Below are 19,527 nucleotides of genomic sequence, written 5' to 3'. Positions count from 1 at the left end.
TACTTCAAGGCAATGGCGGGTACCGAGCAAGGTGGTGTTTCCGGTATGGAGGTGCCCATAATGAGCAGGCAGTTTAAAGACATGGGATCTAGAGCTGGGAGACTTATAATGAGTCAAGTGAGGCTAGTGTGACTGATCTTGGTTTTGTCAAGTTCTGTAAAAGAAGGTCTAGTACAGTAAGCAGGTTTCCAAGTTATTGGACTTTGTATATACCGTGAAGCATGCGGACGGAAGGGGAGCGGGGGCTGGGTCTTCCCTTTAATAAAGGTGGGCATCTGCCTAAAATTAGTATTAGAAATATTCCCTAGCTGAGCAGAAACTGTTAAAGACAAGCTGTTGGATTTAATAGCTATCTAACGTAATTTTCCAAGAGAAAAACTGAAAGAACTGTTCTAAGAAATTCAAATAACATAATCTTATTCTGTCACTGTCAAGTTTCTGTCTGTCAGAATTATAGGACTGACCTGACTAATAAGCGCTTTTCTGAACTATAGAGAAATAGCACAAAATCCAAATTGGGAAATGGAGAGTCAGTAGTTCTTCCTACTCAACTTCATTTGGGAACGTATGCTACTCTCTCCCAACTACAGGGCCATTCTTTTTTATACACAATGAAAACAAATCAATATTCAGAGTTTAAATGGTTTTTCGGACTAAAGTAACATCTTAGATACTAAATCAAAATAAATTAATATCAACTGAGAAGGCTAGTATAACTAAAAAGAGAGAGATGTGGATTGAAAAATTGACAAAGGTGATAGATCTTGAGTTTAAAGGCCTTGGAGTAAATCACAAAAACAAGCTATATCAAAGAAAAACTAATTTCAAATGGGACGTAACATTTAACAACTTGTGAATTTAGATACGTATGATCAACAAACCTCTTTCTCCATCCTCTCAGAGGGGTCTGAAGTAACAGAAATTTATACAGGAATGAGAAAATACCTATGAACTGTACTGGCTGGACACATGAATGCTGTGCCTCTCCAAGACAATATGTGTATACTGTACTACTCGAGCTTATTTCCCTTCAGGGTCTCATGTCTGTCCTGGAAAACATGAAAACAAACAGATCGTGTGTAGATCCATCTTAAACTGGAGAGAGGCAAGGCGATGAGTGTAAAGCCCAGGAGGATGTTTCCCCTGTTATTAATGGGAACACCCAAGTTGGGTAACTAACAATTAAAGAATCATGTAACACTTCCAATCATTGTCTGCATTTCATCATTTTTGGGGGTGATTTCTTTTCAATCTGGTTTTTAAAGGATCTCTAGGAAACAGTGTACTATTTAATTAGCTGGTCTTAATTCCTTTGCTGTATCCAAATTGTTACAAGCAAATCAGCAGATGATCCCGAGGATGCAAAAGACATGTTCGAAACAACTAAATGTACGCCCCACATCTTAACCAGAAAATTCACTACTCAGATCCCCTCTGAATGTCCAAAACAATATGAGCTGACATGTGGAATTTCATTTTCTTTTATTGTTAGTCCTTCACTTTCTAGATATGGAAGATTATTTTATTATTATAAAAATAAGATGAAACATCCAAAAAAAAAAAAAAAAAAGGCCTGGACACGGAGACTTAGTGTCAAATTTTTAAAACATTCTTTAATGGCCTCATGAAATAATCATATTTCTTAAAATACAGAATGAGGAAAGGCTCTATAATATTCACAGTCATGTGTAGTGGGAAATTATTAGGAGCTAAATGAGAAGATCTAATGAAGAATACTGAGAAAATCAGGTGTCACTTGGTTTTCTATCTGAACATTAGAAAGTCTCATTTAGAAATCAATTCTCAGTGCCATCTGTATAAGACAATCTTAATTTGGCATAGCATTATTCTGTCTTTTATACACCTGCTTATTCTCTGGTCTATTAAAGAAAAATAGCAAGTTTTCAACCATAATAAACCTCCTATCCTTTTCATTAATATATCTATTGAAATGAAAAATAAGAATCAGCTTTATGCCAATAGGATTTCAGATACTTCAGAGAATAAGTCAGGAAGTTCAAAATTACTTTGGTCATTTTCAATTGTTCATTAAAAAAGGGGCAAATGTATTTTTGCAGGGAATCTTCTAGAAAAGTCATTATGATAACAGAAATGGAAGTACAATACATAAAAACACAGGAAGATTCAATCTCATCATGGTAATAAGATTCAAACATCTACATTTCTGGGTATCAGCTGGAGAAAGCATCAATTAATCTTTTTTTCATGAATCTTAATTTTCAGTCTCTCATGCTTATCAATTTTTAAAGAACAAATGAAAAACTGAATAAAGGATGAAATTTAGACCATTATAGTCATTTGTGAAAATGCAATGGTCAATCTGCAAACCACTGAGAATTATAAAATCAAGAATTAATACAAGTTCTATATTCAACTATGATAGCTCAAACCCAATATAACTCATAGTGAATGGTCTTTAAAGGGGGTGGGGAATTTAACTACCTTTCCAAAAATACTCTAACCAGTTTCCCACATACCAGTTATCACCATCTACAAACTGGTAGCAATGCCTTTAATCATCATAAGTATTTATAACAAGGCTAATGTCCTCAGGCTTTTGATCCAGGTTTTAAATCGTCCACTAATTAATTGCTAAAATTACCCATTTGTCAAAAATTGATACTATGCTTTGAAATAAACCATTGATTATTAGTGAATATTTATTTCATAATGCCATATTGATAACAGACAACTTTTATAGGCAATTAAAGTAGCAAAGTGAGTCTAGAAATTTAGTTAACACTGGCTTTTTAAAATGAGTCTATTCCAGTGCTTACAAGAAATACACATCAAGAAAAATAAAACTTTCACGAACGTTTTGCTGGGAATTAGTACAAAATTATCTTATCTTGCTTTACTATGAAATCAGGAGCTATGTGTATTTCCAGTTGTTCTTTTTTCTCCCCTTCATTCTTCCAGGATACATTACCATCGTAATGCCTGAAATTCTACCCAAGTCTCACTAAGGAACAATCTCCACAATTGTGCAGAATATCCACATTTTTACAATATACAATTACATATAAAATATAAACAAAGAAAAATATGTATATTTTTAGAATCCTAGATAAATGTTTAAAATGTTATATATACTGTCATGCTGAAGAATGATGAAACTAAAAGTTGAAATTGCTAACTTCAGAAGCAACATGATTTGATCACTTTGTTTTCCTGTTGTTCACCATAATAAAAATCAAGTATTTATCACATTCTGAACATTTAATAATCTGTGAAGTGTTTAGCAAACATAGAGCTTCTGTGTTACTGAAATGACATGCTCTTTTAAAGATAATAGCTTATCTCTCCTGGTTTTCCTATCTCCATAAATTTATAAAGAACTATTTCAATGTCTTATTTTAGTTCAGCTGAGGGTTTTTGTTTTTTTTCTCTAACAATCTAAGATGATGGGAAGATCAACTTTTAAAAAAAATTAATATCTAGCACAGCATTATGAACAGCTGTTAACTTAGTAAATATTATATTTATGTTCTTCATTTTTATATTCATAGATTTAAGTGACAATAAATATCACCACATGAAAAAATATGTTTATATACCAAACAGAAATACTCATGAGACATCTGTCACTATGTCATAGTCAGAATTTTTTGAGAATAATTTCACCCGCAGTTCAGATCCTAAAGCAACTCTGGAGGAGAACCTTGTCTCCAAGCAAACAGTGAGGAAATCCCAATGCATAATTAGATGAGTGGCCTCTCATAGAAACAAACATCGTAATAAGGGTTGTCTGCTTCCATGCACTGCAATTCAGATGCCAAAACACAAGGCTTTAACAAGCTACATCTATTTTTTAACTTTCCATACCCTTGGAGAAAGTATCACCATTATCTTCAATATGAAAATGATGATGAACCTATGTGACTTAGTGTTTCTAAAGTCACAAATAATCAAGCTAATTACAGTAATTTAATGTATTAATCATGTAGCTCAGGGAAAAGAACATTGGACAAAGAGTTAAAAAGCCCTTTAACACACTCCATCATCTCAGTGATCCTGATGTTTATTTTCTATGAAATGTCGGGGGCTGGAATGAACCATTGATCCAGGACGCTGGTCCTGGACTGCGCTTGGCTACAGCATTATCACTTAAAGAGGTATTTTTTGTTTTGTTTTGTTTTAAATTATATCAACATTCAATGTTTAAATTATTATGACCATGTAAATGTTATTTACAGCTGAGCTATAAAGTTTACTATGAATATCTTTCCTTCCTCTGCATAAAAATTTGTTTTTCTTGGTGTTAGTAATAATCCAGTTCTTTTGTTTGTCAGTTTGTTTCCCTTTGTTTAGTTTTCTTTGTGGTCACTACTAATTCAACCCCAAATTCTTTTCCCATCTTTTAAGTAACAGTGGAGTAGATCCTCAAGTATCTTCCTGAGAAAGAATGTAACAGACAAAATTTTCAACTCCTTGTGTATCTGAAAATGGTAATTTTACCTTCATACTTCATTGACAGTTTGCACAGAATTCTAGGCTTAAAACACTTCTGTGTCCAAATTTTGAAGCTATTGTCTCACTGCCATCCCCCTTTCAGTGTTACTGCTGAAAATCTGATGCCATTGTAATTCTTGATCCCGTGGAGTAAACCTGTTTCCTTTTTTATGGATTTTTCTTTGAACCTAGTGTTCTGAAATTTTGCAATAATGAACATTATTTTCAGTTTTTTTCAATGTTCTAGGCATTAATCTAAAAACTCAAGCCTATACATTTGAAAAAATTATGGTTTCATAGATATTACTTTAATGATTCCCTCCTTTCTTTGTTCCTCAGTTATTCAGATGTGGGATCCCCTATATTAGACCTCTGATTTTTTTATACTTTCTTTCCCATTTTTCATCTTTGTATTTTTTGGTTTATTTTCTGGCAAATTTCTTCAATTTTATCTTCCATGATTTTATTGTTGTTTTTAATTTGTTATATTTTTAATTTCCAGGAGTTCCACTGTGTTGACTAAATTCTGCTTCTCAAAAATAATACGACATTCTTCTTTTATGGATGAATTATCTTCTTTTCTCTCTCTGAGACTATTAATGATAATTTTTTAAAGTTTCCTTCTCTACCTATCCCTTTCCAATCAGTGAAAGCAACTTGGCTTCTTCCAAGTTACTCATTTGTCAACTGGGGTCTTCACTGGAGAGTTTCTTGGATTCTTCAGGTTTGTTGTCTTGGAAAGATCAGATCCTTCCCGTAATACTCTTAATATCTTCTCCCTTGAGGCACAACTCTTGCTGTCTGAGGCTCTCCAAGCCAAGCCCTGTCTCTCAAGCTCTCTCCTGCCTCTCTCTGACCTACACAGCCCCCACCTTATTCTGGGTCACCACCCGCTCCCCTGCTGGCAGAGTGAGGAGCAATGGAAGCCAGCAGGCTGCAGGGCTGTGGAAGAACAAGAGGCTAGGATTGCTGGCAAGTGTACATGTCCCCAAGGCTGGGGAGTAAAGCGATGCAGGGATACAGGGAGAGTCAGGAGATGCTGTAGATCATGGGCGATACCTTGGCCTCTCATCCTTGAGTCTGAGCAAATGCCCGCATTTCCTACCCAAAGCTACTTTTTAAAGTAAACTTTTATTGATACATAATATTTGTACCTATTTGGGGGAGCACAGGGTATTTTTATACAATCATACAATGTATAATGATGGGTATTTAGGATATCCCTGACCTCAAATATTTATAATTTCTTCGTCTTGGGAACATTTCAAATCTTTTAGTTATTTTGAAATATGCAATGTATTGTTGTTAACTACTGTTAGACTACTGTGCTGTCAACACTAGAACATATTCTTCTATCGAACAGTATGTCTGTACTCGTTAATCAATCTCTCCTCATCCCCCACCCCCAAATCCTTCCCAGCCTGTGGTAACTATCATTCTACTTTCTACCTCCACAAGATCAACTTTTTTAGCTCTCATATATGAATATAAATACATCCTATTTGTCTTTCTGTGAGGGGCTTATTTCACTTAGCATAATAACCTTCAGTTCCATCCATACTGCTGCAAATGACAGGATGTCATTCATTTTTATGGCTGAAAAACCTTCCATTGTATGTATGTACTGCATTTTCTTTATCAATTTGTTGATGGATACTTAGATTGATTCTATATATTTGCTACTGTGAACAGTGCTTCAATGAACATGGTGGTGCAGAAATTTCCTTTCTTTTGGATAAACACCCATTAATAGGACTGCAGGATCATATGGTAGTTCAATTTATAGTTTTTTAAGAAACCTCCATAGGTTCTCCATAATAACTGCACTAATTTATATTCCCACAAACAGTGTATGACTTCCCTTTTCTCCACATCTTCACTAACATTTGTTATGTTTTGTCTTTTTTATGATAGCCATTCTAATTGGGGTAAGATGGAATTTCATTATGGTTTTGATTTTTACTTCTCTGATAATTAGTGACGTTGAGCATGTCTTACTACCTATGCACCATTTGTATGTCTTCTTCTGAGACAGGTTTTTTCAGGTCCTTTGCCTACATTTTAACAAGTTTGTTTCTTTTGCTGTTGAGCTGTTTGAATTCCTTGTATAATCTAAATATTAGTCCCTTGTCAGATGAAGAGTTTACAAATATTTTCTCCCATTCAACAGGTTGTATCTTTGCTCGTTTCCTTTGTTTTGCAGAAGCCTATAAGTTTAATATAGTCCCATTTATCTATTATTTTTATTTTTGTTGCCTGTGCTTTTGAGGTCTTAGCCATAGAATCTTTTCCTAGACCAAAGTCCTGAAGTGTTTCTCCCATGTTTTCTTGCCTGAATTTAACAGTTTTGGGTCTTATGTTTAAGCCTTTAATCCATCTGAAGTTGATTTTTGTATACGGTGAAAAATAGAGGTCTTGGTTCATTCTTCTGCACATGGATTTCCAGGTTTTCCAGCACCAGTTATTGAAGAGAATGTTATTTCCCGAAAGTATGTCCTTGACACCTCTGTCAAATATCAGTTGACTATAGGTTTGCGGATTAATTTGGGGATTCGCTATTCTGAGCATTTTTCTGTTCCCTTTGTCCATGTGTCTCTTTTTTATACCCATAACATTTTGTTTTGGTTACTACAGCTTTGTAGTGTATTTTGAAGCCACATAGTATGAAGTCTCCAGCTTTGTTCTTTTTGTGCAGTATTGTTTTGGCTATTTGGGTTCTTTTGTGGTTCCATATAAATTTTAGGATTGTTTATCTACTGCCATGAAGAATGTCATTGGTATTTTGATAGGAATTGTATTGAATCTGTACATTTCTTTTGGTAGTATGGTATTTTAATAATATTATTTTTTCTGATCCATAGTCATAGGATGTCTTTCCATTTGTAGCTTCTTCAACTTCTTTGATCACTGTTTTGCAGTTTTCTTATACAGGTCTTTCACCTTCCTTGGTTAAACTGATTCCTACATAATTTCTAGTAACTATTATCAATTAAATTGTTTTATCTCTTTTTCATATAGTTCATTATTGGGGAAGAAACACTACTAATTTTTATACGTCGACTTTTTATCCTGCAATTTTACTGAGTTAGTTTATCAGTTTTGTAACTTTTTTTGGTGGAGTCTTTAGATTTTTCTATATATAAGATTACTTTGTCTGCAAGGAGAGATGATCAGAGGATTTCTTCTTTTCCAATTTGGATTTTTTTTCATTTTTTTTTTCTTGGCTGATTACTCTGGCTAAAATTCCCAGTATTATACTATGCAGACATCCTGATTCTGGGAGGTGAGAATATATGTATGTATGTATGTATGTATGTATGTATGTGTGTGTGTGTATACATATATACATATAAAGCTTGCCAGGAGACTCTACTGCGGAATAAAGTGAAGACTTGTTAGTTTATTACTGAGGTTTCTTGTATCCACAAATATGCCAAGAACTGAGACTGTCAAGGACATTTCAGAAAATCCTCAACAAATCAAAGATTTCACTAGTTATGAGGAAAGGAATCCCCATAGATTAATACATTTTGCTGCTTTTAAGGTATTTTAAAAAATAAGAAGAGGTAAATCACATCACATTCTTTTAAAAACAAAAATGTAGTAAGGCATCTATCTGTGACCACGTTAAACAACTTCCAAGTAGGAAAAGTTCCTGCTGATATAAATACCCAGGCTGGCTGTAAGTATCACATATAATTCCTGTGACATTATTTCTACACTGACTACACATTTCACTCATCATTAAGTCTCTCACCATGTCCTAGGAGGCACCGAGTCCTGTAGTGTTAAACCTTGTTTATCACCACAGTGCAACCTGGACTTGGAATGAGGAGCAAACAGTAAGTATTTAAGTATGACGAATGACCGCGTGATGAAAGAAAAGCACACAAAGCTTGAATAAGAGCTGGTGAGACAGTTTCTAGAGGTACAGCCCAGTTACTGAGAAACAGTAACCTTGAGACCCATCTCTCCATGACCATTAGGAGATAAGGGAAAATAAAATGTAATGGAAGCAATAGAATGTACAGTAAAAATGGGACAAAATTCATCAGTCACTAGCCTGTGGACAGAGAACACAGCGATGCTTTGTGGAAAGAGGTTTTCTTTTTTTCATGAAGAAAATTTTCCACCAACAGTTGCTGATAACTAATGACACACAGATGATTGGTGAGAAACTAGACAGGAATAATAAAAGCCCAGTGATGTCATGACTGAGGGAAAGATTCAATCAGTTCTTTAATCTCAATTGAATCACTGAATGTGAAAGTCAGGAAATCAAAGTTAGCTCAGAGGATTTGCTCATTTCCACTGGGGCTGGTGAACTTCTGAGCTCCCCAGGGCCAGTGGTCTCACTAGCTGGGTGATCGACACATTCTCAGGGATAGAGTGGGAAACAAGAATGAAGATGTATTGTACTACTGATTTCAAAGTCAATAAACCCTAAGAAGAGAACATGCGAAAGTATAAATGAGAGAATTTGAGATTTTAATGTTAAAAAATTATGTTCATGTTATAATACTAATATTTAGAGTTGGAACTGAACATGGACAAGATTAATAAAACAGGTATTTTCATCCGTTAAAATTTCTAACCTAATCTAACTACTAATAAACTATACGTTAATGGTTACAGATTTTTAAGAAAAATGAACAGTCAAAAAACTTCAAGGAAAGGCAATCTAATAAAACACAACAAAAAGAAAACATATGAAAAAATCAACAGACTATAATTTCTATATCGACTCCATTATTTATTTAACAAACAATGTTTTGACAGAGTTCCTATAAGTTCCTACATTTTAAAATTATACAGTGTAACTGACCACCATAAAACCCTCATTATTAATTTGTCACATTTATACATACACATATAAAGTTTCCCAGGTGATTCGACTATGGAATAAAGTGAAGACCTCTCAGTTTATTACTAAGGTTTCTCGTAACAAATGGGAAGAAATGGAGATGAATAATTTTACTTCAAATATATCTGTAATACTCAATGGGTTCTCAGGATTATGAAATGTAGTCATTTGAATTACACAATATAAGAACATAATTAAGCAGTATCAGATATAACTTTGATCTCTTCTAATTCTATTGCATATATGAAGAAAGAGTTCCTGTTTGAAACTTGAAATTTTGGAATAATTTCCCAAGATGATTGTGAGGTCAATTCTTAGGAAATTGTAGTTCTTTTGATACTCGGTACTAAAATTTCTAGTAAAAGAAAGGAAAAACAGTAGCAGGAAGTAGAATATGCCTGTACATACAAATAAAAAGACATGCACTGTGAACCCACCATAACATTGTTTTGGATCATAATGATGCCTTATGTTGAAACCAACTGGTACATCAGTATGGGTTCCAAGCTAGAACTGAGACTCCCCTCTACTATGAAGTGTTAAAAAGAAGGATTCCAATGGTTTTCACTCATTATTAGCGAATGTTTCTCCAGTAAGAAAATATAAGATAAGATCTAAATATTAATACCCCAGTAAAAATATTTAATGTTAAAACATGGCTTCCAATAACTCAACTGAAGCAATGACTATGGTTCACCTCAATATCACTTCTCTTTACACAAAAGTTTTAAAAATTTAAATATGTTATGGTAGAGATGCTAGACTTCAGTTCAAAAAATACACATCAAGAATGTTAACCCTTGTCTCAAAAAGATCTTTTCCTACCTTCACATTATCTGGATGCAGCCCCCCAGGGTGCTTGTCCATGTACTGACATAAATCAGTGTGCTAGAAGAGAAAAGGAAAAATGTATTAATAACCCTCTGGCTATAACATGATTAATCAGTATCTTCCTACTTCAATGTCACCATTACCTTCTGAACAGAGCAAATAAAAGACAAGTGGGTGGATTTTTCAGTGTTATGTAGTGGCATGCCTCCCCACCCCCTAATTTTAACCACAATTGAATGATTATTTTTCCCTCTCGGCTCTGTTTTATGTTAAACATTTCTATGTATTAAAAAGAATACATGTCCATTATTTATTAAGTGTCTCATTTCCTCTTCATTGAATATATCCTTATGCCTTAACTTAGAAAACCACACATAATTAACCAATGCAATTATAACATCAATTATCCCATATTTTCCAAATGCAAATAAAAAAGATTTATTTTACATGAGATGAAAATACAACAAATACATTCTGCTAGTAAAATTAATCACTGGATTTATCTTTATGTCAATACTCAGAAAAAATAATTTTCAGGTTTTTACAACTCCTGAATATATTTCAGCAAATATGCTTCATAACTTAACAGAAATATCTTCAAAACTAAAAATTAAGATAAATATATCCAGATATAAGTTTAAAAGAATATTCAACATCTCATGCTGTTATTCTTTTAAATATGCAAAGCTTGATTTGTCCACAAATATATATCTTCTTCTTAATGCTTTTTCTGCTTATATTATAAACTAGATAAAATTTTTTAAAAGCATGTAGTTACTATTCACATTTTTCTTCTTTTATTGGAGTGTACTATAAGATTTATAAGACTGAAACATTTAATCCTTCTGTAAAAGCCAATGAACATGAGCATTTGTGCCCCACTATCAGGCTTGAATTACTGAGGAAGTACAAGTTTTACAATACATTCAAGAGCCTTGCTGTAGTCATTTATAACAACAGTTCAGATTCCGTTATTAAGCTTTTATTGCATGCCAGGTGATAATTGCTGAGGATACAAAGCAGAAATTAGCCTTCATCATTCATCATGTACTTTTTGAGCCCGTATGTTCCAGGCACAACACTAGTCACTAAGAACATAGGAGTAAATGAAACAGATGCAAATGGAGAAAAAACAGACATGCCACTGATTACAGTAAAGTCAGCTGTGTATTATTTTAAGAATAGTACTGGATGATGTTCAAGGGCACAGCAGGGGAAACCTAATGAGGTCTAGAGATTTCAGAAAGGTCTCTGGAAGAAGTTACTTCTAAGTAAGACATGAGTAGAGAATGAAAGAAGTTAGCCAATTGAAGGGCAAAGGCAAAGAAAATGGGTCAGAGAAAATGCTCTTAGATATGTTCTGAGATGAAATTGCCTTTATCTTGGGCAACACCCAAGCTTTGATTTAGCTTCTAAATCAAAGTCAAACTCCATGAGGGTAGAAACTATGATTAATTTGGAAATTATTCTCACTCTGGTCCAGGCAAAATGTCAGACAAAGAGAAAAAGAAACTAAGTACAGATGGGAATACTTTTACATATAGGATAGCACACTAAAAAGAAACCTAAAACATGATTAAAATAGGTTCAATGGAGTTTTCCCTGAGTAACTATATAAAAGTTTTATTTCATGCATTTAGTGAAATGAGGAATGACTCTGGACCCCAAACTGCCATTTTGTAACTTCATATTGTTAACTTCCCCATCCTTAAATAAGGATAACACCATCCTCAGAGAAGGACAAATAAAGAATGTGAGAACATTTGTTTTTGAAGCCAGTATATGATAAGTACTTTCTACTTATAGTATAATAGATAATAATCACATATACATGATGTGTTGAAATGCTTATTAAAAATGTAAAATCTCAGCTTTTAAAACAAAGAAAATCAAATTCATACTGCTTCCCAAATACAAACTAAGAACAATAAATACCAAAAATCCAGAAACTCTGAAAATAAAAGTTTATTTATACTTTTGATATTTTGTTATTTATAATTGTAAATATCAAGAAAAAGGAATCAGATATATCAATGTAAAATCACGTTTAACAGAATTCAAGAAACATGTATTCAATATTTGCATACCTAACAACAGGATACATTATTAAAAGCAAAAATTGACAAACATGAAAGAAGAAACGGAAAATTTGACAAAATCTTGAAGAGTTTTGCTTACTCCTTTCAAAAATTAACAAATGGAATTGACCAAAACAGTAAAGCTATAAAGGATATAACACAATTAAATAGCATGCCCAATAAACTCAGGCTACACGTGCTTTTTAAACACAAATGGCCTAGAGAAAAAGAGAAAATCTCAAAAATTTCCAGAAAGCTGAAATCATACTACATCCTTTCCTCAAAACTGAATAAAGTTAACATCAGAATATATTATATTTCATCAACTCTAAAACATATAATTCTTTTCATCTTCAATATTGGAACAACAGCATTCATTTATGATTACCCAGGCAATGAATGCAATATAGTTCTTATTGCCTGTGTCTGAGCAAACTTTTTATTTGCTTTCAATTTGCAGAGTTTACTCAACGGCATGAGTCACCAACCAACAACTTAAGGACCATTTGAAGAAGAAATAGTGAAGGATGAGCCCTAATTGTTATCTGGAAACGATTAATTGAAATTTTCAGGTAAGATTTTTTTTTTTTTAAGTACCAGAATTAAAACTTCTACAGCTCTTTCAATAAGCATAAAATAAAAATTCTGAATAAGAAAGCATTCAGTCATAGTTTAATTCAGTGAATTTTTTTTAGTAGTATATAAATAAGGTTTCTTCCAATAAATGGTGTTTTAAGTTCAAAGGCAGCAGGAGGAAAATAAGGAAGAAAGAAAATCAGCTGAAGACAGAGAATGAGAAAGGGAGGAATGAATAGAAAAATCTATTTTCCTAAAAATTTACACAAAGTTAAAAAGCCTAAAAATACTTAAATCAGTAAAAAATGAAAAATAAACACACTACATTCCAAAGCAATTAAATTTGGTCAGAGCATCAACAAGAAAATTTAGACCTTTAAATGTATTCATTTTAACATAAAAATGACTAAAAATAAATAAAACAACCAATAAAGTAAAGCTAGAGAAAACAAAAGAGACAAGAAAAAAAAGAGAGAGAGAAGGGATCAATGCAGTTAATAGCAGACATTAAATAGAAAAACTAGAAAACAGTAAGTCTGAACAATTAAACAAAAACGCACTTCTTTGAAAAGCCTAATAAAACCAACCTTTGGCAAGTCTGAATTTTTTTCTTAAGTGAGGGGTTTCCCAAGACATAATCAACATTAAGAATGAGAAAAATGAGGGTGGGCGTGGTGGCTTATGTCTGTAATTCCAGCACTTTGGGAGGCTGAGGCAGGCAGATCACTTGAGGTCAGAAGTTCAAGACCAGCCTGAGCAACATGGCAAAACCCCATCTCTACTAAAAATCCAAAATAACATTAGCCAAGTGCAATGGCGAGTGCATACAATCCCAGCTAAAAGGGAGGCTGAGGCAGGAGAATTGCTTGAACCCAAGACACGGAGGTTGCAGTGAGCCGTGATCAAGCCACTGCACTGCAGCCTAGGAGACAGAGTGAGACTCTGTCTCAAAAGAAAAGAAAAGAAAAGGAAAGGAAAGGAAACGTGACAACTAAAATTGTGAAGATTTTAAAATACAGCAATGCACATCTTTAAACCAGTACATTTGATATCTAGAAAAAAAAAGTTTTTCTAAATAAAACATAAGTTACAAAATTTGTAAGAGATAGGAAAGGCTATAACTAAAAAGGTACTGAATTCAGACAGTTTTAATTAAAAATGTTCCGAATCTTCAAATAACATATACAAGTTATTCCAGAGTACAGAAAAAGATAAGAATGCTTCCTACTCCTTTAAAACACAATGTCAAACCAGGCAAGGACAAGAAAGGGATGGAGGGAACTAAAACAATCTCTCTATGATCACAGTCACAGATGTATATATTCTAAAAATAATAACAGTAGGTGCCAAAATTCAATATGGCATTAAAAAACTAACACATCAAGACCAAACAAGGCTAATCTTAGAAATGAGAAATAGTTCAATATAAAAACATATGTTAATATGATCCTCTAAAATTAACAAATTAAAGAAGTGAAATAGTGGTAGGTACAAAAGAACATTTATGGTGTTATATATATGGCATGTATTTATAGAATGCCAACTTTGCATAAATAAGACGAACTCTACACTCACAGAGCTAACATTCTGTGTATATTATATGTTTGTGAATTATCTTAAACCTTTCTAAGAATAAAGTATTCAAGCTTCTTGTTAAAAAATGAAACAACAAAACTATGGAAATACACTAGGACTGGAGAAAAAAAATCCTGATCCTCCAAGTCCAACGACATTAGCATCAAGAATTGCAGGAAAAAGATCATCTCCAGAAATGAGATCTGGGAAAACTTAAAGACTTTTCCAAACCTTTAAAATTTAAGTTTTTTTTTTAGATGTAGGGCATGGAAATGTGGTATGTATATGTGCACATATCACATATATCCTTAGCTGCATAACCTTCAGCAAGTTACATAATCTCTATAAATCAGTATTACATAACTTTGAGCAGGTTACATAACCTCCGTAATGAGGATAATCCTAGTTCAATTTTCATATTAACCTCATATGGTCACTGTGAAAATTAACTGGCAAATATCCATAACAGTTTCAGAACATTGCCCAGCACATTGTGGATACTATAGGTGATGATGATTCATGATGATGATGATGACAGTGATTTTCTGTAGTGTGTTTAGAGGTAGGGAAGTAGGGAAGAATTGTTGGAAGGGATTGCAATAAAAACAGGAATGATACATACAGTCAAAAATTCCCCCAGAACTTCTAGGAGTTGCATTTAATCTTTACATATGTGTTCTTCCTATGTGCATGCCCAAACATTCCCATTCCCATGCCACCACTCTCTATACACAATCACCGAAACTACATCCAGCATCATATCACTAACCTCAGAATGCTCTGAGTAATTAGAGGCAAGAATATGGAAGAGGGAACAAGAGGTAGTACAACGTCACATTTTGCACCTTAAAATTGATATTTCACAAACGTCTATTTTACCTAAACTAAAAACAGTTTGTTTCCCCTCTCTCTTTTTAAATACATAGTACTGTGCCAGGGACTGCATTACATGTGCCTGAATTACAAATTTTATTATATTGTACATATCTTTTTTTCTTTATACATTCTTTCCTTAGTTTTACTCATTGGATTATGTGACCCTTATGATTTGCGCTTATCCAGAAATACAGAACTACACTTAAGAATGATGCCTGTAATCCCAGCATTTTGGGAGGCCGAGACGGGCGGATCACGAGGTCAGGAGATCGAGACCATCCTGGCTAACACGGTGAAACCCCGTCTCTACTAAAAATACAAAAAACTAGCCGGGTGAGGTGGCGGGCGCCTGTAGTCCCAGCTACTCGGGAGGCTGAGGCAGGAGAATGGCATAAACCTGGGAGACAGAGCTTGCAGTGAGCTGAGATCCGGCCACTGTACTCCAGCCTGGGTGACAGAGCGAGACTCGTCTCAAAAAAAAAAAAAAAAAAAAAAAAAGAATGATGCCAAAAGGCACTTCTGGGTACAAAAGTTCTGAACAGAACACCCACCACTATGGCATATGACCAACAGATCACTCTCCTATGATGACATACTAATAAGCTCAGATGCATCTGGCTTGATCTCTGGCTATTTCTTATTCTAATACCAAGAGGACCACCTATAGAGTAGACCCCTGGTGACTACACATATCAAAAAGATTGCTTTTCTCCAATCTCTACCATGGCTATGGGCTAACATCTCATCTTTCCCTCACTATATTATGCCTCACTTCTTCTTCCCACACTTTCCCCTTTACTGCATCACCATTGCTATGCCTTAGGATAATGCTACCAGATATACTTCTGCCTGACAAGGTACACTGAATGGCTTCCATGAAGTGGGTGGTTTAAAAGGAAGCTACCAAGTGTGGCTAGACTTAGAAACCAAGCAGAAGACAGAGTGAGTGCAGAAAGAGGCTCTGAAGGCTCAAGCCCCACACGAGCATATATTCCTTTCAAAATCAGTACCCTCTGGGAGGCTGAGGTGGGCAGATCACAAGCTCAGGAGATAGAGACCATCCTGGCTAACACAGTGAAAACCCATGTCTACTAAAAATACAAAAAATTAGCCAGGTGTGGTGATGCATGTCTGTAGTCCCAGCTAATTGGCCGGCTGAGGCAGGAGAACTGCTTGAACCCAAAAGGCGGAGGCTACAGTGAGCTGAGATCGTGCTACTGCATTCCAGCCTGGGTGACAGAGCAAGACCATTAAAAAAAAAAAAAAAAAAGTCAGCATCCTCTTTCCCTGCTGTTGAATACCCATCAGGTAGCATTTATCTGGTTATTTACATAGGTGGAGGACTAACTCCAGGGGAAAGAACCCAAGGAGGGTATCTGAAATCATAACCCTCTGGAGGTGAAATGTTTTCTGTAAAAGCGTTTATGAGGTTTAGAGTGTAGGTTTCTCATATTGATTTGATTTCTCTGTGGCTGGATCAATTTAAAAAGCAAGAGAAAAATATCCCCTTGTAAAAAGACAGAACATGGAAAGACGACAGAAAATTGAAAAGACATTTTACTTGTAGGCATTTTCACAGTTGAGTCTCAGTTAATTGCAGTCATATGCAGATCCGAGAACTATACTGACTCATCTTAGTCATGTGCTGCAACAACAGCCATGAGGCTCAAAAGGAAAGACACCGAAGTAAACTAGAAAGATTAATTATGTATATAATGACCATTTTAAAACAGGTGTGAGGGGAGAACTGCCCTTCTTAAAAGAGGAGGACAGAGAGGCCAGATCAAAGAAAAGGTAAAAAACAAGCTAGAAAACAACACTCACCTTTGCATATTTTCCTCTCTCCATCCCTTACCCTGTTTTGAATCTGATCTTGGGTCAACGGAAAGAAGCAATATCCCTCCATGTAAAACCACTGGTAAGAAAGCTATTTGAAACTCAGATGACCTCTTGGACATGAAATTTTACCGTTTCCAGGGCAGAAACGAGTATAGGAGAATTGTTAATAGACTTCCTCTTTCAGTAAGTGCTTATGGTTCTTTTTACCTAACTTATTATTCATAAAGTGAGGTTTTCCAATTGTTGACTCTTCAAATCATCAGACCTCCTATTCATGAGATACCAAGTTCCTCAGAGAAATTCTGCTTTTGCATTAGCATTGGCTTTCAAACTAGACATTTCCCTTCAAACAAAAATCCAAATAAAGCCCCTTCCTGAACACATGCATTTGTTTCCATTCTCCTATAATGTCAAGCCTGGTGTACACAATATTTATAAGCTAATTTCGATGTTCTTCAGGAGCACTGCCAAAATGTGACATTGAAAATAGCATAGCCCTAGTTTTTGCATCTAGGCTAAAAATAAGGAAGCCATTCCATGGAGATGACCAACAGAAATCCTCTCTTGAAAGTTACATTAAACACAGACTCTATATCCTTAAACTTCTGTTTCATTTAATTTTCTGTTTGACAGTGAGAGGACAGTCAATATACTCAAGCTTTGTATAGATTTGATAACATACATGCAAATGAAAATAGTTTCACTGGCATAAGGATATGGAAAGACTACAAAAAATAGTTCTGAATTTAAATAGGTAGGCATAGTTTATGTGTAAACACCAAATTTCAATTATATTTTCTTTTGAAATTGATGAAAACTTTAAGTGAACACATTGCTTTAAAAATGGGATATGTTACAAACTAGTCAATACAGTGCAAAATGGAAGCATAAAGATTCCCTGATTGATCTCTGCTTGTTTAAGAAGCTCCCTGGGGTCCACATACCATCTGATGATAGACACTCCAACCTCTTCCAGGTGAATGAACCCATTATGAAAACCTTTAAGCCACTCTTTCAATGGTAAGAGGAAATATCAGAAATTCACAATTTTCTGAAAAAAAAGGGCAATAATTTCTACTCTTCTGTGGTACCCCATGTGGTCTCAAAATTTATGGCAATGACAGTAATTATTAGTGTGGCCAAGGAAGCAAGGGTGGATGCCTTGATGCTTATTTTCCCACTGGCTAATGTCATCTTCATTACCAGTGTCCCATGTCTGAGATACAGTGCACAAACCACACACATTTCACTACAACCACACTTAAAGGTGGTTCTGAACTTTGAAATAACTCACTATCCTTTCATTAATAGTTTTTAAACTATTTCACTTGTATCTTATTACAGTCATGTAATTTATTGGGAAATTGTTACTGCTAGAGGCAACTGAAGAAAATTTACAGAAGTTGAACCCTCCTTTCTTCTATAGCAATCAATGCCATTTTCCTCTAGGTATAATCTCTATTTTATTCAGCCTACATTGCTGTAAGAATTAAAACATCAAATTACTGGGCAGTTAGGTTCAAACTGGTCTTACATGCAATCCACAAGATTAGACTGACTTTGAAATTGCATTTTCCCTGTTATGCTTTAGAGTACTTATCTACTTCACTTCCAAATTATAATTAATAAAATTATAATGTTAGTTCCAACACATGAGAATCATTCATTAATGAGATAAAAGGAAAAGGAAACTTTAACCAACTTATCCTTTACAATGAAATCACAGGCATTCAGGGTGTTTAACAGAGGAAGTTTGTACCCACTATACATTATATATCAAAGGGGCTCTATCTACGTACCTACCTACCTACCTACCTACCTATCTATTGAGACAGGGTCTCTCTCTGTCACCCCACACTGGAGTGCAGTGGTGTGATCATAGCTCACCATAACTTCACCGTCCTAGACTCAAGGGATCTTCCCTCTTTAGCTTCCCAAGTAGCTAGGACTACAGGCATGTGCCACTACATCTGACTAATTTTCTTATTTTTTACAGAGACGGGCTCTCACTATGTTGTCCAGGCTGGTCTCGAACTCCTGGCCTCAGGCGATCTTTCCACCTTGGCCTCCCAAAGCACTAGGATGACAGGCTTGAGCCATCATGCCTGGCCTAGAGGGGTCCATTTTTAAAACAGTGATTAAAAAACAAAACATTGCAAGCATTTTATCAAATGTTATTCAGGTTTAATGCTATATTAAAATTCCATATCATCTTTAACAACAAAAACAAGCCATTCACATGAACCAGTATGAAAGTGCTGTCTCTCTACTCTGAAGACAAGATTATAATTACAACTAGATTATTATGCCTCAAGTTACATCATAAGACATGGTATGATGATAGAGACAACATGGTCTTCAAACTATTTCATCATCAAACAATCAGATATGTTATTCTCAAGTATTCCACTGTTC

At 34.7% G+C, this 19,527-nt stretch overlaps 1 protein-coding gene across 9 annotated transcripts in view; it reads right to left on the bottom strand.

Moving 5' to 3' along the window:
- CDK14 (cyclin dependent kinase 14) overlaps positions 1 to 19,527 on the bottom strand; it is a 581,124-nt gene that overhangs the window by 286,115 nt on the left and 275,482 nt on the right. For all 9 annotated transcript variants that reach the window (XM_017956186.2, XM_021935106.2, XM_031664857.1 and 6 more), the window contains 1 exon segment: positions 10,163 to 10,225. In XM_017956186.2, coding sequence (XP_017811675.2) covers positions 10,163 to 10,225 — 63 coding nt within the window.

The sequence above is a fragment of the Papio anubis genome, chromosome 4 (genome assembly GCF_008728515.1).
Source record: "Papio anubis isolate 15944 chromosome 4, Panubis1.0, whole genome shotgun sequence".
Classification (NCBI taxonomy): domain Eukaryota; kingdom Metazoa; phylum Chordata; class Mammalia; order Primates; family Cercopithecidae; genus Papio; species Papio anubis.
This window is presented reverse-complemented; position numbering and strand designations above follow the sequence as displayed.